Source organism: Taudactylus pleione, unplaced genomic scaffold, assembly GCF_031769625.1.
Source record: "Taudactylus pleione unplaced genomic scaffold, aTauple2 ptg000008l, whole genome shotgun sequence".
NCBI classification, from domain to species: Eukaryota; Metazoa; Chordata; class Amphibia; order Anura; family Myobatrachidae; genus Taudactylus; species Taudactylus pleione.
Genome location: NW_028284411.1, coordinates 8442320 through 8464099, shown reverse-complemented (window position 1 = coordinate 8464099; position 21780 = coordinate 8442320). Strand labels below are relative to the sequence as shown.

At 41.4% G+C, this 21780-nt stretch overlaps 1 protein-coding gene across 8 annotated transcripts in view; it reads right to left on the bottom strand.

Moving 5' to 3' along the window:
- Nucleotides 1-21780, bottom strand: part of VTI1A (vesicle transport through interaction with t-SNAREs 1A) — a 428796-nt gene that overhangs the window by 301555 nt on the left and 105461 nt on the right. For 4 of the 8 annotated variants that reach the window (XM_088464951.1, XM_088464909.1, XM_088465016.1 and 1 more), the window contains exons 4-5: nucleotides 19993-20070; nucleotides 10527-10547 (exon numbers count right to left, since the gene is read on the bottom strand). The exons of 1 other annotated variant lie outside the window; for it this stretch is intronic. In XM_088464951.1, the coding sequence (XP_088321077.1) occupies nucleotides 10527-10547; nucleotides 19993-20070 (99 nt within the window). The remainder of the gene's footprint in view (nucleotides 1-10526; nucleotides 10548-19992; nucleotides 20071-21780) is intronic. 3 more of the 8 variants (XM_088464918.1, XM_088464933.1, XM_088465076.1) reach the window with 1 other exon arrangement.

The following is a 21780-nucleotide window of genomic DNA, read 5'->3' as shown; positions in this document are numbered from 1 at the left end:
AGTGGAGGTGCGAACGCAGGCATGCCTGAGTGTTTCAACGCCGTTTCAGAGGCGTGCATAATTAACAGGCAGCGTCATAGTACACGTTACATGCCTGTTTTTTACACTGAAGTCCTCGCAGTGCTTGCAGTAGGGTAAGGCAACCGCGAGCGCTGCAATCGCTTCCGATGATCCTCGATGTACCAATGTTTTAATACACTTCCTGGTGAGGACGTTGTGCTGGTGGGCGGCTCTACCTGTGCGATTGGGCGTGCGCTGGCCGCTCGCTAAGACATGGTGGGTGTGCTTCTGCCTTGGCGAGCGATCACTAACCGTGGCGTCACTTTGACAAATTTGCATACGCTGGGGGCGAGCGATCGCATCTAGCGAGAGACTCTGCATGGAGGTCCTTGGGACACTCACACAGCACTAAAATGTAATGACAGCAGAAGAATCTGTTATACAGAGTAATATGAAGGACCATCCTTAATTTAAGCTAAAGGACATTCAAATATTACACTTCCCATTTCCTACACTGCTCCTAGCGTTCTCCTCCACATTACATTGATTAGCAGTGGTCTCCAGAGTGACTCACTAATCACATCTGTACTGTACAAGATTATTTAGTAGCGCTCCTCACAGTGACTAACTTGCTGATTATGTGTGCGCATGACATTCCCATACACACTAAGGGCCTGATTCAGAGCCGGACGCTCTGACCAGAGCGCTCGCTCTGAATCAGGGCCCTCCTCCATGAAAATGGAGCGGCCTCCTGGCCGCTCGCATAGCTGTGGATGACCACCCACAGCATATGCGAGCGGCCATGATGATGGTCGCGATGGTCTTGACTTGCGACGGAGACCCTGCCACAAGCCCTGGAGTGATTTTGGCTCTATCAGAGCCAAAATCACTCCCACTGACATCACTAGTGATGTCAGTGGGGCCGGCTTCAGACCAAAGGGGGCGTGCTGTCAATCAACATCGACAGCACGCCCCCTTTGGTGCGAGACCCGGAGCGATGGAAAGCCCGTCGCTCCCCGGGTCTCGCGCATGCGCACGACGGAGCTCCCTCGGGTCTCCCCCCATGCGCAGTGGGGAACATCGACCCGCTTGCGAGCATACTGCTGCTCGCGAGCGGGTCTGAATGACCCCCTAAATCGTTTTGCAGCGCTCCCCGCAGTGATTCACTTACTGATTGTATCTGCATACATGACATTCCCATACACACACTAAATCGTTTTGCAGCGCTCCCCGCAGTGATTCACTTACTGATTGTGGGCCTGATTCAGACCCACTCGCGAGCGGCTGTCCGCTCGCAAATGGGTCGATGTTATGCACTGAGCATGCGCACGATGGAGGGAGCTCCGTCGTGCGCATGCGCCAGACGCGACGAGCGAAGGAAAGTCCTTCGCTCATTGTGTCTGATCAAAGGGGGCGTGCTGTCGATGTTGATTGACAGCACGCCCCCTTTGGTGGGCGTGCCGGGGGCGTGCCTCCCTGACGGGGGCGTTCCCACGGGAACGCCTCCCGTCAGAAGCCGGCCCACTGACATCACTAGTGATGTCAGTGGGAGTGATTTTGGCTCTGATAGAGCCAAAATCACTCCGGAGCTTGCGGTTGAAAACCTCAACCGCAGGCTCCGGCTCGCAGTTTCGATGGTCGCGATGGTCACGACCATCGCGGCCATCAAAATGCACGCTCGTATAGGCTGTGGGTGGTGACCCACAGCTATACGAGCGTCCAGGAGGACGCTCCATTTTCATGGAGGGCGGCCCTCATTCAGAGCGCGCGCTCTGCTCAGAGCGTACGGCTCTGAATGAGGGCCTGTATCTGCATACATGACATTCCCATACACACACTAAATTATTTTGCAGCGCTCCTCACAGTGATTAACTGATCATGTCTGCGTATATATGGCATTGCTTCTGCTTGATGACAATACCATATACGCTGTATGTGGCTTAGCCAAACAGACACAATGAAAAAACTGAAGGGTTTATATCCTTGACTAAGGAGCACATTCAGACCCGGTCGCTAAGCTGCGTTCTCTCGCAGCTAAAAGCCGGGTATGCAAATTATGCGATTGCACTGCCTGGTGTAAGGACGCCCTCTATGTCTTAGAGAGCGACAGCAGAGTGAACGCACGCTGGTATAAAGACGCCCACTTTTCTCTCTTAACACACGTCATCTCCAGGAAGTGCATGATTAATCGGAACCGTCGAGAGCCATCGGAGCTGCACGCAGCACTTGAGGTAGACCATACCCCGCCGCAAGCACTGCCCTGCAACAGACTGCCATGTTAGGAGAAACAGAGCAGACCCAGAGTGACTGACAGCTTTGTCAGTCTTGCTGTGCAGAAACAAACAGTGGGCCTGATTCAGACCCGGTCGCAAGCGCTGAGCACTCGCAACCGGGTCGATGTTTGCCCACTGGACATGCGTGAGACCCGGCTAGCAATGGGTGCTCCGTCGCTCCAGGCCTCGCACCAAAGGGGGCGAGCTGTTGATGGTCATTGACAGCTCGCCCCGTTTGGTAGGCGTGGCCGGGGGGTGGCTTCACAAACGGAGGAGTTCCCAAGCGAACGCCTGCCGTTTGTGAGCGGCCCCACTTACATCACTAGTGATGTCAGTGGGAGAGCTTCCGGCTCTGTTAGAGCCAGAAGCTCTCTGGGGCTTGCGGCCACAAGACCCTACCACAAGGGTCTCGTCGCAAGCCCGATGGTCTTGTTGGTCTTGACCATCGCGACCGTCATCCTGGCCGCTCGCAATAGCTGTGGGTGGTCACCCACAGCTATGCGAGCGGCCAGGAGGCCGCACAAAAAAATAAATAAAAAAGAACGCCCAGATTCAGAGCGAGCGCTCTTTCAGTATTACTTAGTGGCTTTACACACAGGGGCAGGGCCCAGAATATCACAGCAAAATTAGATGACAGCATTTTTACCAATGTTAGACCTAGTTAGGACCCTGTCCTGGAGATGTGGGATGAGATTTAGCTGTCTGTAATGGGGTGTAGAGATTATACTTTATTTTATTACATAGGGCCATATTCAATTTGGCTCGAAAAGTCGAAACGAAAATAATTTTTCGCCAATGACGTCATTTTCGCATGTTTCAATTATCCCCGTATTCAATTAAAAAGACTTTTCGCCGGTGCGAAAAGTCTTTGTAAAAATTTTTTTAAAAAAAACGGGTTAAGTTTTCACCAGCCTTTAGCTAGCGAAAAAAAGTGCAGAATTGGGGTTTAGGGGTGCATGCTTTATAAAAAAAAAATAGCCTGCACCCCTGGGAATGGCCCATAAAAACGATCTGTGCTTAAAAAAAAAAAAAAAAAAGGGACACCCCAAAAAAATATTTTACATTTTGGGGTGGAAAAGAAGAAAAAATAAAAACCACTTCTAAAAAAGCTAAATTTAAATCCAGATGGGTTCCCTTATATGCGGCAGGGGTTTTCTTCATTGGCGGAGTAGCGGCAGGTGCATTTTTGCAGAACTTTTAAAAATAACTTTAGGGACTTAATAATATGCTACCCCCATTTTCATGTACCCCAAATTTGATAGGAATAGTTATTTCCCCCCCCAAAAAAAATCTAAGTGCTATTCTTCACCACTTCTTGCACCTGCCGTGGCTATTACAAACCCTGACTTCCATAGTGATCCCCCATGTCTGGACATCTTTAGGGGGGTCCCATGCACATTTCCCGAAAGGACTTTTCGATCCCATATTGAATATGGCCCGTAACAGTAGCATTATGTTTTCGTAACACTGAACTGTGGGCCTAATTCAGAGATGGATGTAAAGCTGATGTTTCCGTACATCTCCAACGTTTCTAGCTCCGTGTATGTGTAAAAGCCGCATTGTGCAGGTGCAGATCCAGGGCTGTGATTTTGCTCATAGCGCCCCAAATGCTACAGCGCGATTGACCTGCTGCATTCTGGGTGCGCTGAAGCCAGTGGCCGCCTCCTTGGACGAAGCTTCACTGGCTTCAAAAGCCTGAATTCCCCGGCGATCCTCAGTGACGCGAGGCACACTCAGGTGACCAATGATCATGTAGATGATTAGATGCTGCATTCTTGGATGCAGCAGTGGATCACAGAAGCCGGCAGGAGGCTTCTGCTTACACAAGACGCCTACTGCAGCATCAGCATATTACCTCACAGGGCCCAATTCAACAGCAATCGCAAATGCAACCAAGTACGCAGATTGAGCGATTGTTATCCATTGCACATGCATGTAAACCAAACGGCGCGTGCTGCGATTACACACGCAGAGAGGAATCCATCGCAGAGCGAGTGACAGCCTGTGAACGTTTTGGTGGTGACGACGGAGGAGTGGTCAGAAAAACGCAGGTGCGCCTGTCTGAACGCTGTTGCATGGGCGTGCATAAATTAGCCACTGCAATTGCATACGAAGCTTGAGTGCGTGCGAGGAGACTTGCAGTTTCTGCGGCGGGTCAGACCTGTTGTAAATGCTGCGTGATGAGCCGATGTCCATCGATGGTCCTGATGTATACACAGGACTGCGAGAGTGGACGGATATGAGAAAGCAGAAGTAGGCGCCTTTATGCCGGCTGTGCTAGGAATTAGCATAATGTCGCAGCTGGGTTGTGTGCGATTTCCCAGCTGAAATCACAATTGCGATCTGTGCTGAATCAGGCCCAAAGACGCAATGGGTGTGTGATATGCGTCCATCTCTGAATCAAAGTTTGTGTGTTTAGTTCCAATGTTTAAAACACGCCGGTCACTTGCTCACAGGGAGCACGTCATCCGGTCACTAAGAACCAGCGTCTCATGAATATTACATGCTGCAGTGATGTCATTGGTTCCTAGCAAATTACTTTGCATATTGGCTCCAGAAAACGGCTGCCTCCATTGTGTGTGCGGCTGGATGAAGCATCGTTGTACATGGTTCACAGCTGCATTACTATCTGGATACCATAAATTACAGAGAACACAAATGTAACTGCATTCACCAAAATCAGATCACGCTGTTATCAGTATCCTGTTGGTAAAACACCGCTAGTTGGGTCAGGGCTGTAATAAAAAGCTGGGACGGCAAAACGCTTCAAACACGACTTGCTGCGTTACTGGAAGGCCAGAAAACCTTGGTCCTACATCAAAGTCCTCGGCAGAAAACTAGGACTGCCAAATAGATGGACCCTAGGACTGGTTAGTGCAGATAGTCTTACGTCAAGTATAAATGAGGTGACGACATTGTGTGGAGCGGATTCGCAGCTGGTTGCGGTCCTGCCCTGCAGACTGCGATTACCGAACGCCACAGTTCTCACTGCAGGCTTTGGAACCGGGTACAGGCCAGCTGTACATAAAGCGTGAAATTAAAGGGCTTCCAGTCGTACGCTATCAATGGGTGAGTGAGGAGGTACATGAATCACTGTTGGGAAAGACGACTGCACAACGGATGCCCAATTTAGGGAGGGGGGGGGCAAAGTGAACAAACAATGGGGGTGTTTTAATGTCTTTAAGGATCTAGACGGCATGGGGAAAAAAAAATTTCTTCAAGCTGCCTGTAAACTCCATACCTGCGTACACCTTCCCGACTGCCTTTCATTACACAGAAACAAAAAGAGCAGGCGGGGAACTGGTGGCTTGTTTTATCCCCCAGCTCGTTTCTCCAACGCCTTTGTAGGAGCAGACAGCGATGGTGATTTACTCTCTCAGCTACGGACAGGAGTTCTGAGAACAAGTTTTGCAGAGTGAAGCATTTGAGATTTAACTCAGCCAACAAGCTCTTCTCCCGTGAAGGTCCTCTGTCAGGATTCAACCTAGATCTTAAAATAAAAAGGACCACAGCTCCACGGCAACGCGACCAGTACAGCAGAATTGCCGGAATAGGTTCACATTCCCTATGATGGGAAATAAGAAATCTTCTAAGGGGGACATTCTATAAATGAGGTGGTCTGAACATGTTCCTTAGTCTTTAGAAAGACGTCACAGCGCCATTACTTTCTGCCAGTTAGGCTAATGAGTAAAAAGTGGGCGGGTTTTAGTTATCACCAAAAGAAAAATTACTTTTATGGAATCACATTATATAGTCGTTTTCTCATCATTTTTTCCCCCAACTAAAACAATGCGCCATATTAAAAAAAAAAAAAAAAAAAAAAGAGAGGTAAAATAATCACGTGTGAAGGAATACAGGTGGCTAAAAAAAATTTTTTAATAAGCATTTATGGACAAAATCAAAAATGATTAAAAAAAAGATCATTTTTGTCTGCTGTATAGAGGTTTGCCATTACTATAAGATGAGAACACAGTATCAGAACATTCAGAGATTCCTGCGCTGGTGGAATTTGCAGAAACGCGGTTCCTGTCTCGACTACCACTAAAGGAAAACTTTCCTTATTGTTACCCATGCAGATACCGCGCCAAATTTAACTAAAATGGCTCCAAGAGTTTTACTCATTTCAATAAAAAATAAAAAAAATGAAAATTCACTTTCATAATATTTGGGAAAGAGTCAGCGACACGATTTGCGGATATGCTAACACTAATAAAATGACCTTGAAGCTGTGAAAGAGCTCTTCCGATCACGCCACAGGCTGCAACAATATTTAGACCTTAATAAGAAGCAAATATAAGAACAAAGGCAATTTCATTAGTAGAATAAGCAAACAGAAAGCAAATCGTTGCTTGAGGATGTTACATGTAACCAACAGGGAGACACTATAAGGACATATTCTGTTTGTAAAAAGCCGTATGTGTCATTCACCTTAAAGTACATATCCCCCCAAAAATGTAAGAAAATAATAACAGATCAGCCCAGTCAACTAAAGCCCCTGATCCGTGCGCGCCCAATATTTCATAGAGATGCGGCCACTTTCCTGGAAGCCACACCCCTCCTGGGGTCAGAGTATTAGGGCCATGCCCAACGCCAGATCTATAGGGAGGTGTCAAGGTGAAGCTGGATCACATGATAACACATTTTATGTATGTGGTATTGTTTTTGCGCATGTGATGAGCAAGTCTTTGCTTTGTGGGAGTTGCCCAGATGGGGATCTTGTAATGCGCAAGATAATATTGTCTGAGAGTAAATGAGTTGATTAACGGAAATTTGCGCTGACCCAATGACAGAAATAGTCAGCAAATCCTAAACATTTTCTTTGAATCGTGACCTAACTTCAAAAACCAAATGTCCCCCTCTAGTTGTTAGTACGCTGTATATTCAGAGATGGGCTACCTTGTGACTATCCAAATGAGATAGAACCACAAGGCCCAGAACTCCCTGCCCTAGTACTACTACACCGCCATAGGACAAGAATATTAATCGGCCTGATAAACTGACTAGAAGCAATAACTAGACCAGGCCACATGGGGCTGAAGATACAACCATTGTTTTTAAGTATCATAAAAACACATCTATAGGAAGGGTATCCATCGTGCAGCCCTCCACTATTGTGGAAATAAACATCCCAGCATTCCCTTATAGCAAAACTGTGGCAGGGCATGCTGCAATATGTAGTTCCACAGCAGCTGGACGGTCGCATGTTGAATAACCCTGATGAATAGGTTAAAATGACACTAGAACACAGTCTGCATGATGCAAGTATGTTCTTACCATGTTCAGGGCTTTTCCTACCAGGCCCAAGAACATATAAGAAAATGTAATTGTAAGCTCCACAAGGGCAGGGAACAATGTGAATGAACAAACTTTATCTGACTGTACAACATTCTGCAATGTGCTGGTGCTAGATTAATAAAATACTACTATAATAATGTCAAGGAAAAATCTAGATAGATACTGCGCTAGCGTAAGCCATAATTAACTTGTACAAATGGATTTCCATTTCCATGGTTGTCTTCTTTGCTTCCAGTTATAAATTCCTTTACAGAGAAATGTAAAAAGTCATGTGACAAAAAGGGCGTGGCCTCATGAATAAAAAAAAAAAAAAAAAAAAAGGAGAGAATACTCAATGACACAATTCGTACAATTGCACTACAGTACACAGGATAAGAAGAGCGTAAGCTCTCTGTTACAGGCTGCTTTTTCCGCCTGTAATGTCTGAACTGACTTTTCATCCCAATACGTGCTGTAAGGCCACAATGACACCATATAAATTCATACATAGGAACTGGTGTGTATTTACCAGAAAATACCCATTATCCTCAGAAGACAGCCTGGCGTCTGGCATGTCAGGGCCCGCACAGGGGATAACGTACAATCTCCACATCTGGCAATACATTATAAAAGTCTCTATATACACAGAAAAGAAGGAAAGTAGAAAGAGTACCCGGAATTACTTTTTTTGTTCCTTGTAATTCTCATTAGAAATCATAATAGCCGCTTTTGATTACTTGCAGCCGGCTCCTGTTATTTGTGCGAGATGAAAGCTGTATCACTGTTACAAAAGACAATGCACATATTCCTTCTGCTTTTAACCACTTTCATATTGCAAATGATAGAATGTACTTTAAAGGACGAATTGTGGACTCAATTTCTGCCATATAAAATTATAGGAACATGGTGGCTGGGGGACAAAGTAATTTCAATATTAAATTCATATTTATTTTTGAAAATATAGTAAGTCTTAGAAGAAAGACTCAGGTGTAACAGATTGTATATGTGTGTGTATGTATACATATATATATATATATATTTATTTAATAATTACTCACACACGCACACCCCTCACTCCAACCCCCTCTTCATCCGTCCATTTTTTCTTTTCTTTCATGGGACAATTTCCACTGTAGTGTGATAAGATCTGACTTAATTCTACCAACAGAAAACTATTACATATACTGAGGTATAATACAGCAGTTACATTAATGTAAAATTTATATTGGTGTAAAACACAAGTGATCAGAGTTTACAAGGGGTAAGCTGCCTGTGCACTTGTGCCATTATATGTTACAGAAGCCTTCAGCAACTTCTAAAAATGTTTCATTGATCTCATATATAATCAGTACACAGCGGTGCAATTACAGCATTCATCAGCTGTATTTATTTATTTAAAAAATAATAAATAAAAAAAATATTTAAAAAGTTACTAAGAAAAAAAAAAAATGTGGAAATAGCTACAGCTCGCCATATTGTGATGCCACGTTTAAAAGGACCCCAATTAGTTAATGTATCTTCCAGAAATCAGGGAATGACAATAAACTGCCCAGATATACAAACATTGAATTTATAGTGCAAATTTTCTGTCGCAAAGCCTGTGGCATGTTCTGAAAATAAAACAGTACAAAAAAATAAATTAATAAATAATGGGGCTAATACCAGCGATACACTGCATCACAACACACTAATGATTAAACTGCATCTCAAATTTCTATGCTACATGGTGAAATAAAATTACTGTGAAGTGATCACATAAAAATTCACCAAAAATCTACCATTGAAAGACTATTTTTTAAAAATTATTAGTCTTCCTATGATCCTACTGTCTAAAATCTATTATATCATCAATAATGGTATACGGGATGATGCTATTTGGGATAATATGCGTCCACTCCTACTGTAAATTATATGTATGAGACATCGCCAATGGGTTTTAAAGACACCGTAAAAGCTTGAGGCTCTTACACAGGTCACAGACAAGGCGACCTCAAAGGGCTGTAATAATTTACAGTAGCAAATGTAAATTATAAATAGGCATAATAACATAATACATCTCATAGCGTAGGATTGTAGCAATAAAACATTTATTGTTATTCTTTCTAGATAATGAAACTGATGTGGCGTCATCAAATCTCACATATATTAGTATCTCATGGTAGAGTCACGCATGGCTGGTGCAGAGGTGGAGGTAAACCGGGAGTACATTACTTAAAAAGAACATGTTTGGACAGAAAGTCATATTACCGCATAATCAATGTATTTTATTTCAAAACATTTATGGTGTATTAAGTACAAACATTTGTTTTTAAAGTGTTTTCGTTATCATGTGTATATAGGTACACACACATACATATATGCGGAGCGTGTACGTATTTTGAGTTACATACGCCTCTGCTTCGGCTTACTGCAAGTCATCGGCGTGTACTTGCTCCTGCGCTGTACTATAAATATACGTCTCCTAAGATGCATATCTACACATACATGCTTTCTTGCACTTGCCTGCATACACCCTTAGTGAACTCTGCCTATGTGAGTATGCCCCATCACACTTCTCTGGTTTTAATTGTAGGTGTGACTGGCGCTCATTTTCGGAGCATGCACAATGCAAATACACCTAAGATACTCAACACAATAGAGTCTATGCTAATATCCATACAAGTCTACACCCTATTACGCTTAAACCACCAATGGCCCCATCCTTTTTCAGGCTTCATGTCCTTCATAAAGGATCATGAGCCCTGGATGTTACTATTTTCGATTTGTTTTTTGGTGAGGGGAGGTTTATAAAACCTGTTAAGAAACAAACATTTGCGGGAAATGTAAATTGTGCAACGCCTCTGTATGCATCTTGTTCAAAATCTGGATTGAAAAAAAAAAAAAAGTTAATATTTAGTTATAGAAACAGAGCCTTAAAGAACTAATGCAAAGTGTGAGAGGGGAAGGGGGTGGCGGAATGGGGGGCTAGGAAGCACTCACCTCTTCCCGTAATTTTATCAACTGCAACATGAATGCACAAAGAAAGATAAAAAGGCGAGAAAGGGAGAGAGAGAGGGAGAGAGAGAGGGATCAGTTGTGTGACAGGATACAGAATTAACACTGACAATTTATCTGTTTACATGTTTAGCATTTAAAAATCACAGACAAACACATTAAAAGAAGCTAAACACAGACTACATTCCGGGCTCCTTTTTATGAGCGACTAAAGATCACTTTCTCATACTGTCACATTAAACAGAAAAAATGGTTTGGGATTCTCTTTTAAAACCACATCTAAGACGCTATCATCAAGTAGAGGGGAATGGCTCCGTGGAACTGTGTGTTAGAAAGAAGAGAGAGGTTTTTAGCCTCTGTATTCTCATAGCATAGACTTCCACCAAGTCGCCCTCTCATCCGGCGGGATTCACCGCTATTCCAGCGGGGGGGGGGGGGGATGTGGCGATTCCACTACAGGGACAGCGACGCCTCATCTAACTATTTATAAAACACAGCAAAAATTCTACTGTTACAAATTAACTAGAAACTCTGCCATGTGCCACAAATTCAAAAATCCACATGATGCTTCCTCGAAAATGAATGACGGGGCCTGGTGCTTGGTGGTCTAAGTATAGCTGCTGAGTGGGGCAACGGCCTGTGACAACGAGGCCACAGAATGTTTATCAAGCGGGAAGCCTGATCTGCCTAACCACTGACATGATTATCATCTTAGCGTGGTGGTCGCGTACTCCTGCCAGGTGCTTGCAACAACGAATTCTCAGTATACTCGGATTACCCGCTGTAAATAAATCTTCTCTCTAAGCACATTTATAAGCATAAGTTCTTTCGTATAAAATCCATTCTCCTTAAAAAGCGTTCGCTGCTCTTAATGACGGCCAATGGTAACAAGATTGAGGTTTTCTGTAAGCAAATTATTGCAGCTCTGATGCACCATAATAAGAGTGTAGGTCAGGAGCTGGCAACGGGTCTCAGCTGGTGTTTTAGGAGAGGCGGTCAAGGAAGCTTCTGTTGCCTGCAATGAGTGACAGGACTGTGCAAATGCGCCTTTAGGACTGTGATACCAGAAATAAACTTGTGTTACAAGGTCTATCGGTCAATGTAGTAAATGTATTTTATTTCAAAACATTTATGGTGTATTAAGTAGAAACATTTGTTTTAAAGTGTGTTCTTTATCATGTGTATATAGGTACACACACACACATATAATATACACACACACATATATATATTATATACATATATACACACATACACACAAGAATGAAAAATCTTTAAATTAAAACAATTTAGAAATGTTAAGATTAATAGTATTTGTTTACCATATAATTATTCCATAAATGCCATAAAGACTAAAAATTGGATCATTATTAGAAATTATTGTAAAAAATATAGTTAATAATAATCAACAAACTCAGAAAATAAATATTGGATAATTTAAAAAAAAAAAAAAAAAAGGTCCAAATTATATTCTTTCATCTAATCTAAATTTCCAAAAAAGAAACATTTCTATAATCTATTATTGCTGCATAAATCCATAGGTAAGTTTTTAAAAATGAATATATAACTATATATCTGTAAATGTACAGAAGAAATTAAAATATAAATGATAGCAATAAGTAAGCATTTTTATACTATAAATAGAATACAATACTCTTGTATGTTCTACATGGAATAAAATACTTATGTGTTTTTGTACTGTATGTTCTACTATAAGGCACATTTAAAAAAAACAATATTTTAATTAAATATTAAAATTTTCTTTAGAAAACCCATTTCTTTATAAAAACAGTTACATGTCATTGGTAGAATTTTTAGAGATGACACGTTATACAGCCACATATGGGTTTGTCAAATTCTAGAAACCTATCATAGATTTATAAAGAAGATTTTCCCTGTGTTCAGAATTGCAAAATACTGGACCCAAAATGCATCTCCTTATTATATGGGTAAATAATACAACATTACCCAATGTATTTGTAACAATTTATATTGTGTAGCAAAAAGGATTAATTGGCCAAACTTATTCTGCACATTCAATGAACTTTAAAGTTCAGACCTAAAAATAAAACAAAACAAAAAAAAAAAGAGGGAAAAAAAGATTCTTTATCTTATTTGTGCTGGATGGCTGAATATAAGCTTTTTTTTGTCAGATTTGTAAGCAAGCTAAGTAGCAGAATGCAGCTCCTTTATCATTTTAATCAGTGACACTCAATGAAAATAAGAATAAAAACAATATATATACATATACAGGAAAAGTATAATTTTTTTTAACAAATATATTACATAGTTTTATTTATATCAATTTACCATATTACTCAACGAAAAATTGTAACTACCTTTCTGATATTCATAAACAAATAATTAAAATGACAGAGGGGTCTTTTTTGCAGATTTAAAAAAAAGTAAAAGTTAACAAAGCAGAATTTAAGGAGTGGGGTAATCTGCTTCTTTGTAGGCTTGTGGGGAAAAAAGTAGAAAAAAATCTGGTTTACGCTGGTTTAAACCAGTAGAATCTCTTGTGGCTAAAGCCGTCTGCTGTGACTCAAATCAAAACATACCGTGGCGTGTGCAGTGGGGTTGGGGGCGCACTCACGTGACTTTCCAACCCACCGAAAAATATATAGGGAAAAAAAAAGCGATTATGTGACGGCCGTTCCTGCTTGCATGCTGATAACAAATAAATGCTGAACTCTATTAAACGCCCCTTCCCTATTATCGCAGGTCGAACAGACAATTTTCTGGACTTATGATGGTTGTCTATTTACTTCTCTATAAACCCTCGCCGTGCGCAGAAGAGATTTGAGCTCGCTAATGATCTGCTCTGCCGGGGCTATATGAGATGATACCGGCCTTCTTCAGATCTCGGGGAATTAAATTGACCAACTTCACCCGCCAGCTCTGTAGCTGAAGACTGATGTACTTTGTGCTCAGCGAGCCAAATCTCACACCAAAAGAATAGAGCCGGCAAAAATTAAGTATCTCATGCTCGGCGGACGTGCAACAAACAACCTTTATTTTCCCTAAATATTTTCTATTCTGACTCTGCCTTAAAGTTTAAATAAATATGAATATCCCATTCCAAAATGCAGAAGTAAGATTTGTGTGGCCTAAAAAAAAAAAAACTAGAAGAAGAAAGTATGATGCAATGGCTCCAGAAACATATGTACAACTACATCTCATAATAAATATAATTTTAAATATATATATATATATATATATATACACATACATATACACACTGTATATTTTGTTTGCTTATTTTGCAAGAATGTTACAAAGACCTTTGGTTAAATGTCTATTCCATGATACCAAAGTATTTGTAATCAGAATACATTTACACACTTGTGAAAAATAAATATATTTTTTTGTTTACCAATATGTAAAGAATACTTTAAAAACACATTTTATCTGACAAGATATATACACATAAACTAAACACTAAATATGTGTACGTGCAAGTAAAATGTGTATTAAACATGCACATATGTACATACATGTGTGCAAGAGCTATATATATATATATATATATATATATATATATATATATATTTTGTGTGTACATATTTATGTATGTATATATATATTATATATATACACACACACACTTATTTCCTGTTGATACATGCACACATATACGTATTGAGAGAGGGGGGAAGATTTTATATATAACTTTAACAATCATATTAAAGTGTATTTTTCTTTCTTGGCTCATTCTTTCCAGAGGCTGTAGCACAAAAATGAATATTACCTAGTGGTAATTGTTAATTGTCTGAGAAAATTCGTTGGACTTGCCACTAAATGTAAGAGCTGACAAAGAAATCCAGGCTGGAATTAATTACTGCTATCTAATCACTTTCACTAAATCTTTTGTACACTACAGGTTAGTTGTAGATAGGGGTTTTAAACTTCAATAAGTAAATATTTTTTTGGAATATGCAGATTAATCAAATATAGCAATTTTCAATATAGTATAGTGTGGAATGTTATTTGTAATCTATATGTGTGTGTATATGTATGTGTATATATATATATATATATATATATATATATATACATACATATACACACACATATAGATCTAAATATATAGATTTAGCAAAGGACCACTAAGCTCCACCTACAACTGCCTCATATATTAGAATTGCTATTGACATATAGAATTATAATTTACAGTTTGAGTCTCCCATATCCAAATATTCAGAAATACTGATTATTTTTTTGCATGACTGAGATAGTGAAATCTTTTGATTTTTGATGGTTCAATGTACACAAACTTTATTTAAGGCACAAAATTATTAAAAATAAAGAATAAAATTACCTTCAGACTGTGTGTATAAGGTGTATATAAAAGATAAATTAATTTCATGTATGTACACAAACTTTGAGTCACAAAATTATTGAAAATATTGTATAAAATAACCTGCAGGCTGTGTGTATAAGGTTTATAGGAAAAACAAATGCATTCTGTGTTTAGATTTGGGTCCTATTCCCAAGATATTTCATTATGGTATGCAAATATTCCAATATCCAAAATACCCCTGGTCCCAAGAGTTTTGGTATAGAATGTAAGCTCTCACGAGCAGGGCCCTCTTCCCTTACGTGCTTTTCCTTCCCTCACTCATACGATCATCTACTCCAAACTCTCCACAAGGGCACTTAACACTTGGTAGCTGATGCCCTACTGCTTTTTTGAGTGTTATGATCGCTGCAGCAATGTTTATAAACCATGCTTATTCTGTATTGTCTTGTACTGTAAGTCGCTGTTTTACAAGTTTGCTCATCTGTTAATGTACTTTGTGAGGCACTGCGGAACCCTTGTGGCGCCATATAAATAAAGGATAATAATAATAATTTGGATATGGGAGACTCAACCTGTATAAAGTAATATAACATGAGATAGGACTGGTATCACACCATGGGACTACTTACAGGAAGTCGGCTGTTCATCGTGAATATATTTTTCCTCGACAAAAGCAACTGTATCTCAGACATCTCCATACATCATTCACTCCTGAAATGTTTCAGACTAGAATTGTGAATTTGAGATTTGCAATTAGAAGCCATTTCATAAAGTCCACTTGTACAAGGAGAGGATGGACTGCGCTGGTTGGGTCTAGAGATCACTTATTTATACCATATGGCGACACATGGCCTGATTTAAAGATGCATTCAAGTCCGCCATGCTTAGAAACTGTGCGTACGTTGGAGTATGCATACACATCTGTGAGAAAATACGGGCGAGTATCAGTCGTACGCATCTCAGCCGGGTGTAACTGGGCGCTCCCACGTAGGATAAAAGCTCCATGTTCCCATAGATGCTGGAGCAGCGTACACAGAGATCCAACCAATTACAGAGGGATCTCCTTCGCCGAGGATAAAGCTGGTGCAAGCCCGCACTGCTGCCACTTACACAAGCAGATGGATGGGGGGGCGGTGCAGCTGCAGTAAGTGCGGCCAATTCTGATTACAGTTGGCTATTCACATGGATTTCCCAGAATGCAATGCGGCTGAACCAGGCCCTTTCCGATCAGTTGTCTTATCGCAAGTAAATTTAAAAAAAAAATTTGGTTGGTTAACATTACATATTGTGAACACAGCATGAAAGGGTTAACATTAGAAATGATTTGGAACTGAGGAATTGGTGTACCCCCTAATTGTATATATGGTGGAAGGAGTAGGACAATGGCCCTGGGCATGTGTTTTGGTATTTTATGGCTCTAGCTCCCAATGTTTCAGTCCACAGAAGAGGACAGTTACCAAAAACTGGCCAAGCCGGAAATCCATATAACACCTGGTCAGGAAATATACATGGTCCCATCTCGCCATCTCTATCCAGGCATCCTTAATTCTATTAATTTCTAAAAAATTATTTACATACAGCCGGCATACTCAGTAGCATTATACAATTAGGAACAACTTGATCACATCTCCCAACGATAATCTGTGGGACATGTTAGTCCGGCCCTTTCACCGTGCGTCAACCACAGAAAAATACTCTTGTGGCTAAATTGGTAGAGCCGAGACTCTCAGAAAGGGAAACATGAGCGTCGACACCAGCTGGCCTATACGTCTAGATATAAATGATCATCTTTACAACCCCTAATTGTAATGGTGACAAATCTATTCAGCACCAACCACAGATCCGGAGCGTCATGGACAGGGAGGTTTTGAAAAAAGTATATGCAGAGTTCATGGAATAAAACACGGAGGCTGTAACCCTGAAGCCGCGGGTGTGCGCTGCTAACAAGTTTTCTTGGCAGAAGTCTTTGTAAACAATATAAGCATTTGTGGTCTGCAGCGAGGGGTTTACTGTTAATGACGTGGTGACCCTATCACTTCGTAGTAAATACTACAGACGGCTGACATCTCTCTTCTGTAAACATTACCAGTGCAAATCTGCTTCCATTTAGCCGTGATGTAGTGTGTGCTTGATGTGTTATGACACGCATGTAAATGTATGAGATCATACGGTACATACAATAGGCAGAGCTCGTGGGGTACTCTTCTGGGATAAATATTCAAGCGTTAGGAAGAATATTATTATTTTAATTCCAACTGCTAGGAAGCCCCTCTACATTATAGTATAAGCTGATGGCATCGACACCAGTATACATTATCACCATTTCCAGGTCTGCTGGATGCATTCAGGAGACTGTGCTCCTGGCACACACAAAACTTAGGGCTGGCATTAGCAAATGAGCCTAACTATACTTGCCGCTATGGCTTATGTGTGACGTTTACTGGACTTGCTAACCATCAGCACCTACCGTGACTGCAGTATACGGGTTACGTTTCACTGAACGCTAGATTTTGCTAAAATGATTTATGGCACAATCACATTGTCTGCAACAGAAATAAGTACAGGTACTGACAATTACTATAGCAAAGTTTAATTAAAACAACCTCTTGGCGTATGCTCCATATCTAAATCTTTAAGGTGCAAACGTCGCGATCTGCTGCTTCAAAGCCAACTGTCCAATGGATTTGACTATTCAATTAGATTGCAAGCTCAACAGCTCAAATTGGGTAAATAATGGAGTATGTTAAATACGTGAAAGAAGTCACTAGAAACACATTTCTAATAGGAGAAAAGCATTTACTGCTACACAGACATAAAACATCATATAAAAACATAATAGGACAATAGAAATTCTCGATCTACAGTTAATTAGCCATCAATTATCTATACCTACGGTAGGTAATTTCTAGGTGACGGCCTCTGTAACAAATGACTGCCTGGGCGGCTTCTTGTAAACAGTAATATGATTGCCTGGTTCTAAGCAATTAATAGACTGTGTGGGAATAATTGCAATTAATGATCAGAACTTTGCACACGGAGACCTCGCACGCCTGGATGTTACGTTAAAGCATTTAATGCCGGTTCTGAATATACGCACATTCTGAGCTGAGAGCAAAGCAGAAAAATAAAGTACCCTTGCACCTGGACAAACCATGTTTCAAAACAGGGGGGTGCAAATATTTATTATTTGCCTTCATGGTAATTACTGGCTGCTTTTGCATGGAGCCCACACGTGTTGGACAGCTTTATTTTTACACTGTAATTTAGATCTGAGCTAGGACACGCCCCTCACAAATTGAAATCTCTCTGCACATGTTACATCTGCCCCCCTTCAGTGCAACATGGTTTTACCAAGGTGCAAAGGAGGTCAGGAAGAACACAGCACGGTTCTATAGCAATGCTCAGTAACTACATAGTACGCTATGCTGTGAAACGCGTTGCACTTTAAGGTGCGCAGAACTCGGTGATAAAAATGAAGACGACAAGGCACTGGGTGATTTGTCCTTTGCTTTAACTAATGTTTTTCAGCAGGTGCGTGTAATCCCTAAAGATATCCCATACATCCTGTATATACACATTAAGGGAAAACGCAAGCCACAACTTCACATTTTGCCAACCGCAAAAGAAAAATGAAAAAGCGCCAGACTGGAGTCACTCATTCCCGCGACTTAGAGACACGGGCGTTCTGCGTCTTACGTGTGCATCTGCTAATAACATGATACTGGGTGAACGAAGAGATAGGACCGCAGAGGAACACCAGCAATGCTACATTTAGTGAAGGTTTTACTATAGGCAGCAGCAGGGATTTTATCTATTGAAAGGAAACAAGTTAATTGTGGTTAATATTATTAAATTAATAATAATAAAATAGGGAGACGATTTACGTGGCTAAATATGGCGAGTGGTTGGACATGAATTGCTATATTATAATCTCGCAGGCAACATACAGAGGATGAGCCAGAAGGTGCGACGCGTTTCAGACATACATCATAACACACAGACATCACATATAAACATCCTCTTATTTAGCATTTTGTTAACATAAAGTTTAAAAGAGCAAATAAAACAAAACAAATATATATAATTATTTTTTTAAAAAAGGGTATAGATTGTGATATCAACACATAGGGGGCGATTCAATTGTTTATTGGGCGACTATTTGTTTTACTCCATTCAGCCATGATAGCTGCCGGTGTCAGTATTCCTGCTCGCACCCTCAGGACAGTGTGAGCCAAAAGGTGCAATAAACCGGTGGTTAGGGCACCCCAACAGCAGTTTGGGCACCCTAACCAAGACTTGGTTTAGCAGTTTTACCCGGCTAAACCCTGTGTAATAGGGCGCGATGACCGCGATAATTAATAAGCACCCAGAACTATTTAATTGCAACACTTGGATTGCCCATTAATTCTTGCCGCTCAAATACAATTGAATCGCCCCCCCCATAATGTTTACATCCATAACCTTAAGTTTATAGATCTATACAGAAGGACGGTGCTTATATAACGAAGAAAGTTCTAACTGTCCCCGAGCGTAGCATATTTTGGATGGAATGAGGAGGAGAGAGGGTGCGGTGGGGACATGTAAACGACATTGGGGTATCACTACATGGTACGTGTAAACATTTGATTAGCAAGAGAATATAGATCCAGCTGAGCATCGTGTAACAAAATGAAAAAGAAAACAAAATAGCTTAAAATAGCTCTTTTCAGCGTGGCAATAACCCCCGTTGATCTTAAAGCATCTACTGGTTGGTGGTATCTGCCTGTGTTGATTTAATTATGATATCAAAGTGGAGATCGGCGTTATTAGATCTCCTCCTCTTTTTTTATTCTTTTTCTTTTTTTTTTTTTAGATATATACATGTGATGAGGAGATGGGAGCGGTATCCTCCAGGTTACGCGCAATGCAGGACGGCCAGATGGGGGGATATTCCTCTCTCCGGTAATCAGAGCAGACACTCATGTGTTAATGGTAAGATCTCCACACAAGGGGTTTTGAAGTTGATTAAAACCTCAGCTTTGCATTAAACAACATCACTTCCACATGAGTTGTTGCTATTGCTGTTAGAGACACAGCATGGGCTGCCCAGTGTGTCAGACCTCCCTTACCCTCCAGCCACCCACTAGGGCTCCGTGATTAGCATCCTACCTGGCACTCTGAGGAATTCCCATCGTCCCCCAGGAGCTCATTCCGCACTTCGTCACTGTAGGCTATCCGTGACCTTTTCTGCAAAACAAAAAGGAGAAGAAGAAAAAAAAAAAAAGTGTTAGGAAAATAAATCTTGGAATTAAATTCTGAAGATGGCAGGGTGTACCCGACCCAGGAGAGCCCCCTAATGGACGTCTATCTGATACTCTCTGAAAGGCGCTTGCTGCTAGGAAAGGCTTGATTTATTTGTGTCCAAAACCAGCAGGAAGATCTGGTGCTACAGAAGGCCAAACAATTCAAAAGGTATGCCCGCTAGCAATGCAACTGTTGTTGGCCGGTCTGCTCAAAGCATCGGCTCCTGCCTAACAGCTTCCCTGGAATATTAACCTTGTGCCACACAAAGAAACGCGGCGCTGCCCAACCGGCCTTGCCACGGCAACTATTGTAGCCATCAGTTGCGAGCGCACTTCTATTTACAGTTTAAACGTTACCTGCCGCCAGTGGGATTGAACCTGAAATCAGATTTTTAATTCAGTAAAACTAGCGATGTCCCATACGAATAGTGAATATTAATCACAATATGGGAGATACGGGGTTACTGACTTCACTAAGTCAAGAGGTTCTCTGTGCCTCATGCCTCAGTAAAGTCACTAGTTCCTAGCGATCCAATGACAACTACATCTGTTTGGGCCCAGAACACGGCTTGTTGTGGGGTAGGTCACATTGATAGCGCTGTTAATATCCTGCTTGTTTTGGCTTATAACATTTAGGAGTGATAGAAAACACGGTATGTTACAGGACACCTCTCAGTGCTCAGCAGCCTGTTAGAGGAGGACATTAAGGGAACGCTGACAGTATATTGCAGCACAGTAAAGTGATACAGTGGGATCTGAGCCATTGCTGGGTGGGATCTTACAAAATGGAAAATTATAGAGCAGTTATTATCTCTCGTTAGTCTGTAATCATGTGAAACAGGAATACTGAGCTGTTATATCCCGGTAATTGCTTATCTCTTTATTTTATTCTTGCGGATTAATAGGTGGCAGGGAGAGACGTGTGTCAGGTACACAATGAGCAGCCGGTGCCTCGCTCTCAACACATGGATAAGAAGTGTTACTAAACAATATACACACACACACAGTGTGTCCTCGGAGCAGTAACAGAAATGACAGATATAGCTCACAAGCTGTGAGGTTACCCAGAGAGCTTTCACCCCACCGCTTTATCGCATTAAGGAACACGTGATAATGACATTAGCAATAGGACCCAATGGTAATGGCGCCATTCTCACTAAGGCATTATAAAATGTGAGCGATGCGCAGTGTCTTTGCGACCAGGACGATTACTGATCGTGTTACAGTGCAAAACATGCAAAGCAAAATAGACTAAACGTGTGCCAAGTGTCCATGTATTATTGTCCATTTTCCCAGAGAATATGTACCATAAAGGAAACACATTGGGCAAAATTTACTAAGCGGCGGGTTCTAAACCCTGGGGGTTTGGTGGCGGTTTGACGGCGAGTTCTATTCTGTTCTAAACCCCGGGGGTTTGGTGGCGGTTTTGCAGTGCTTTCTAAATGACAGCCCTGTTCTATTCTATTCTAAAATGTTTTGATGGCAGTTTTGCAGCGGTTTTGGCCTTAGTAAATCTACAAATAGCAAAACCGCCGCCAAACCACATTTTAGAATAGATAGGCATCGAAATCCTGGTGGCAGTCTATATCCTGACGCGGGACTCTCGACAGCCGAGATCCCGAACGAAGGTACACCGGGGCACCTTAGCTGTTAA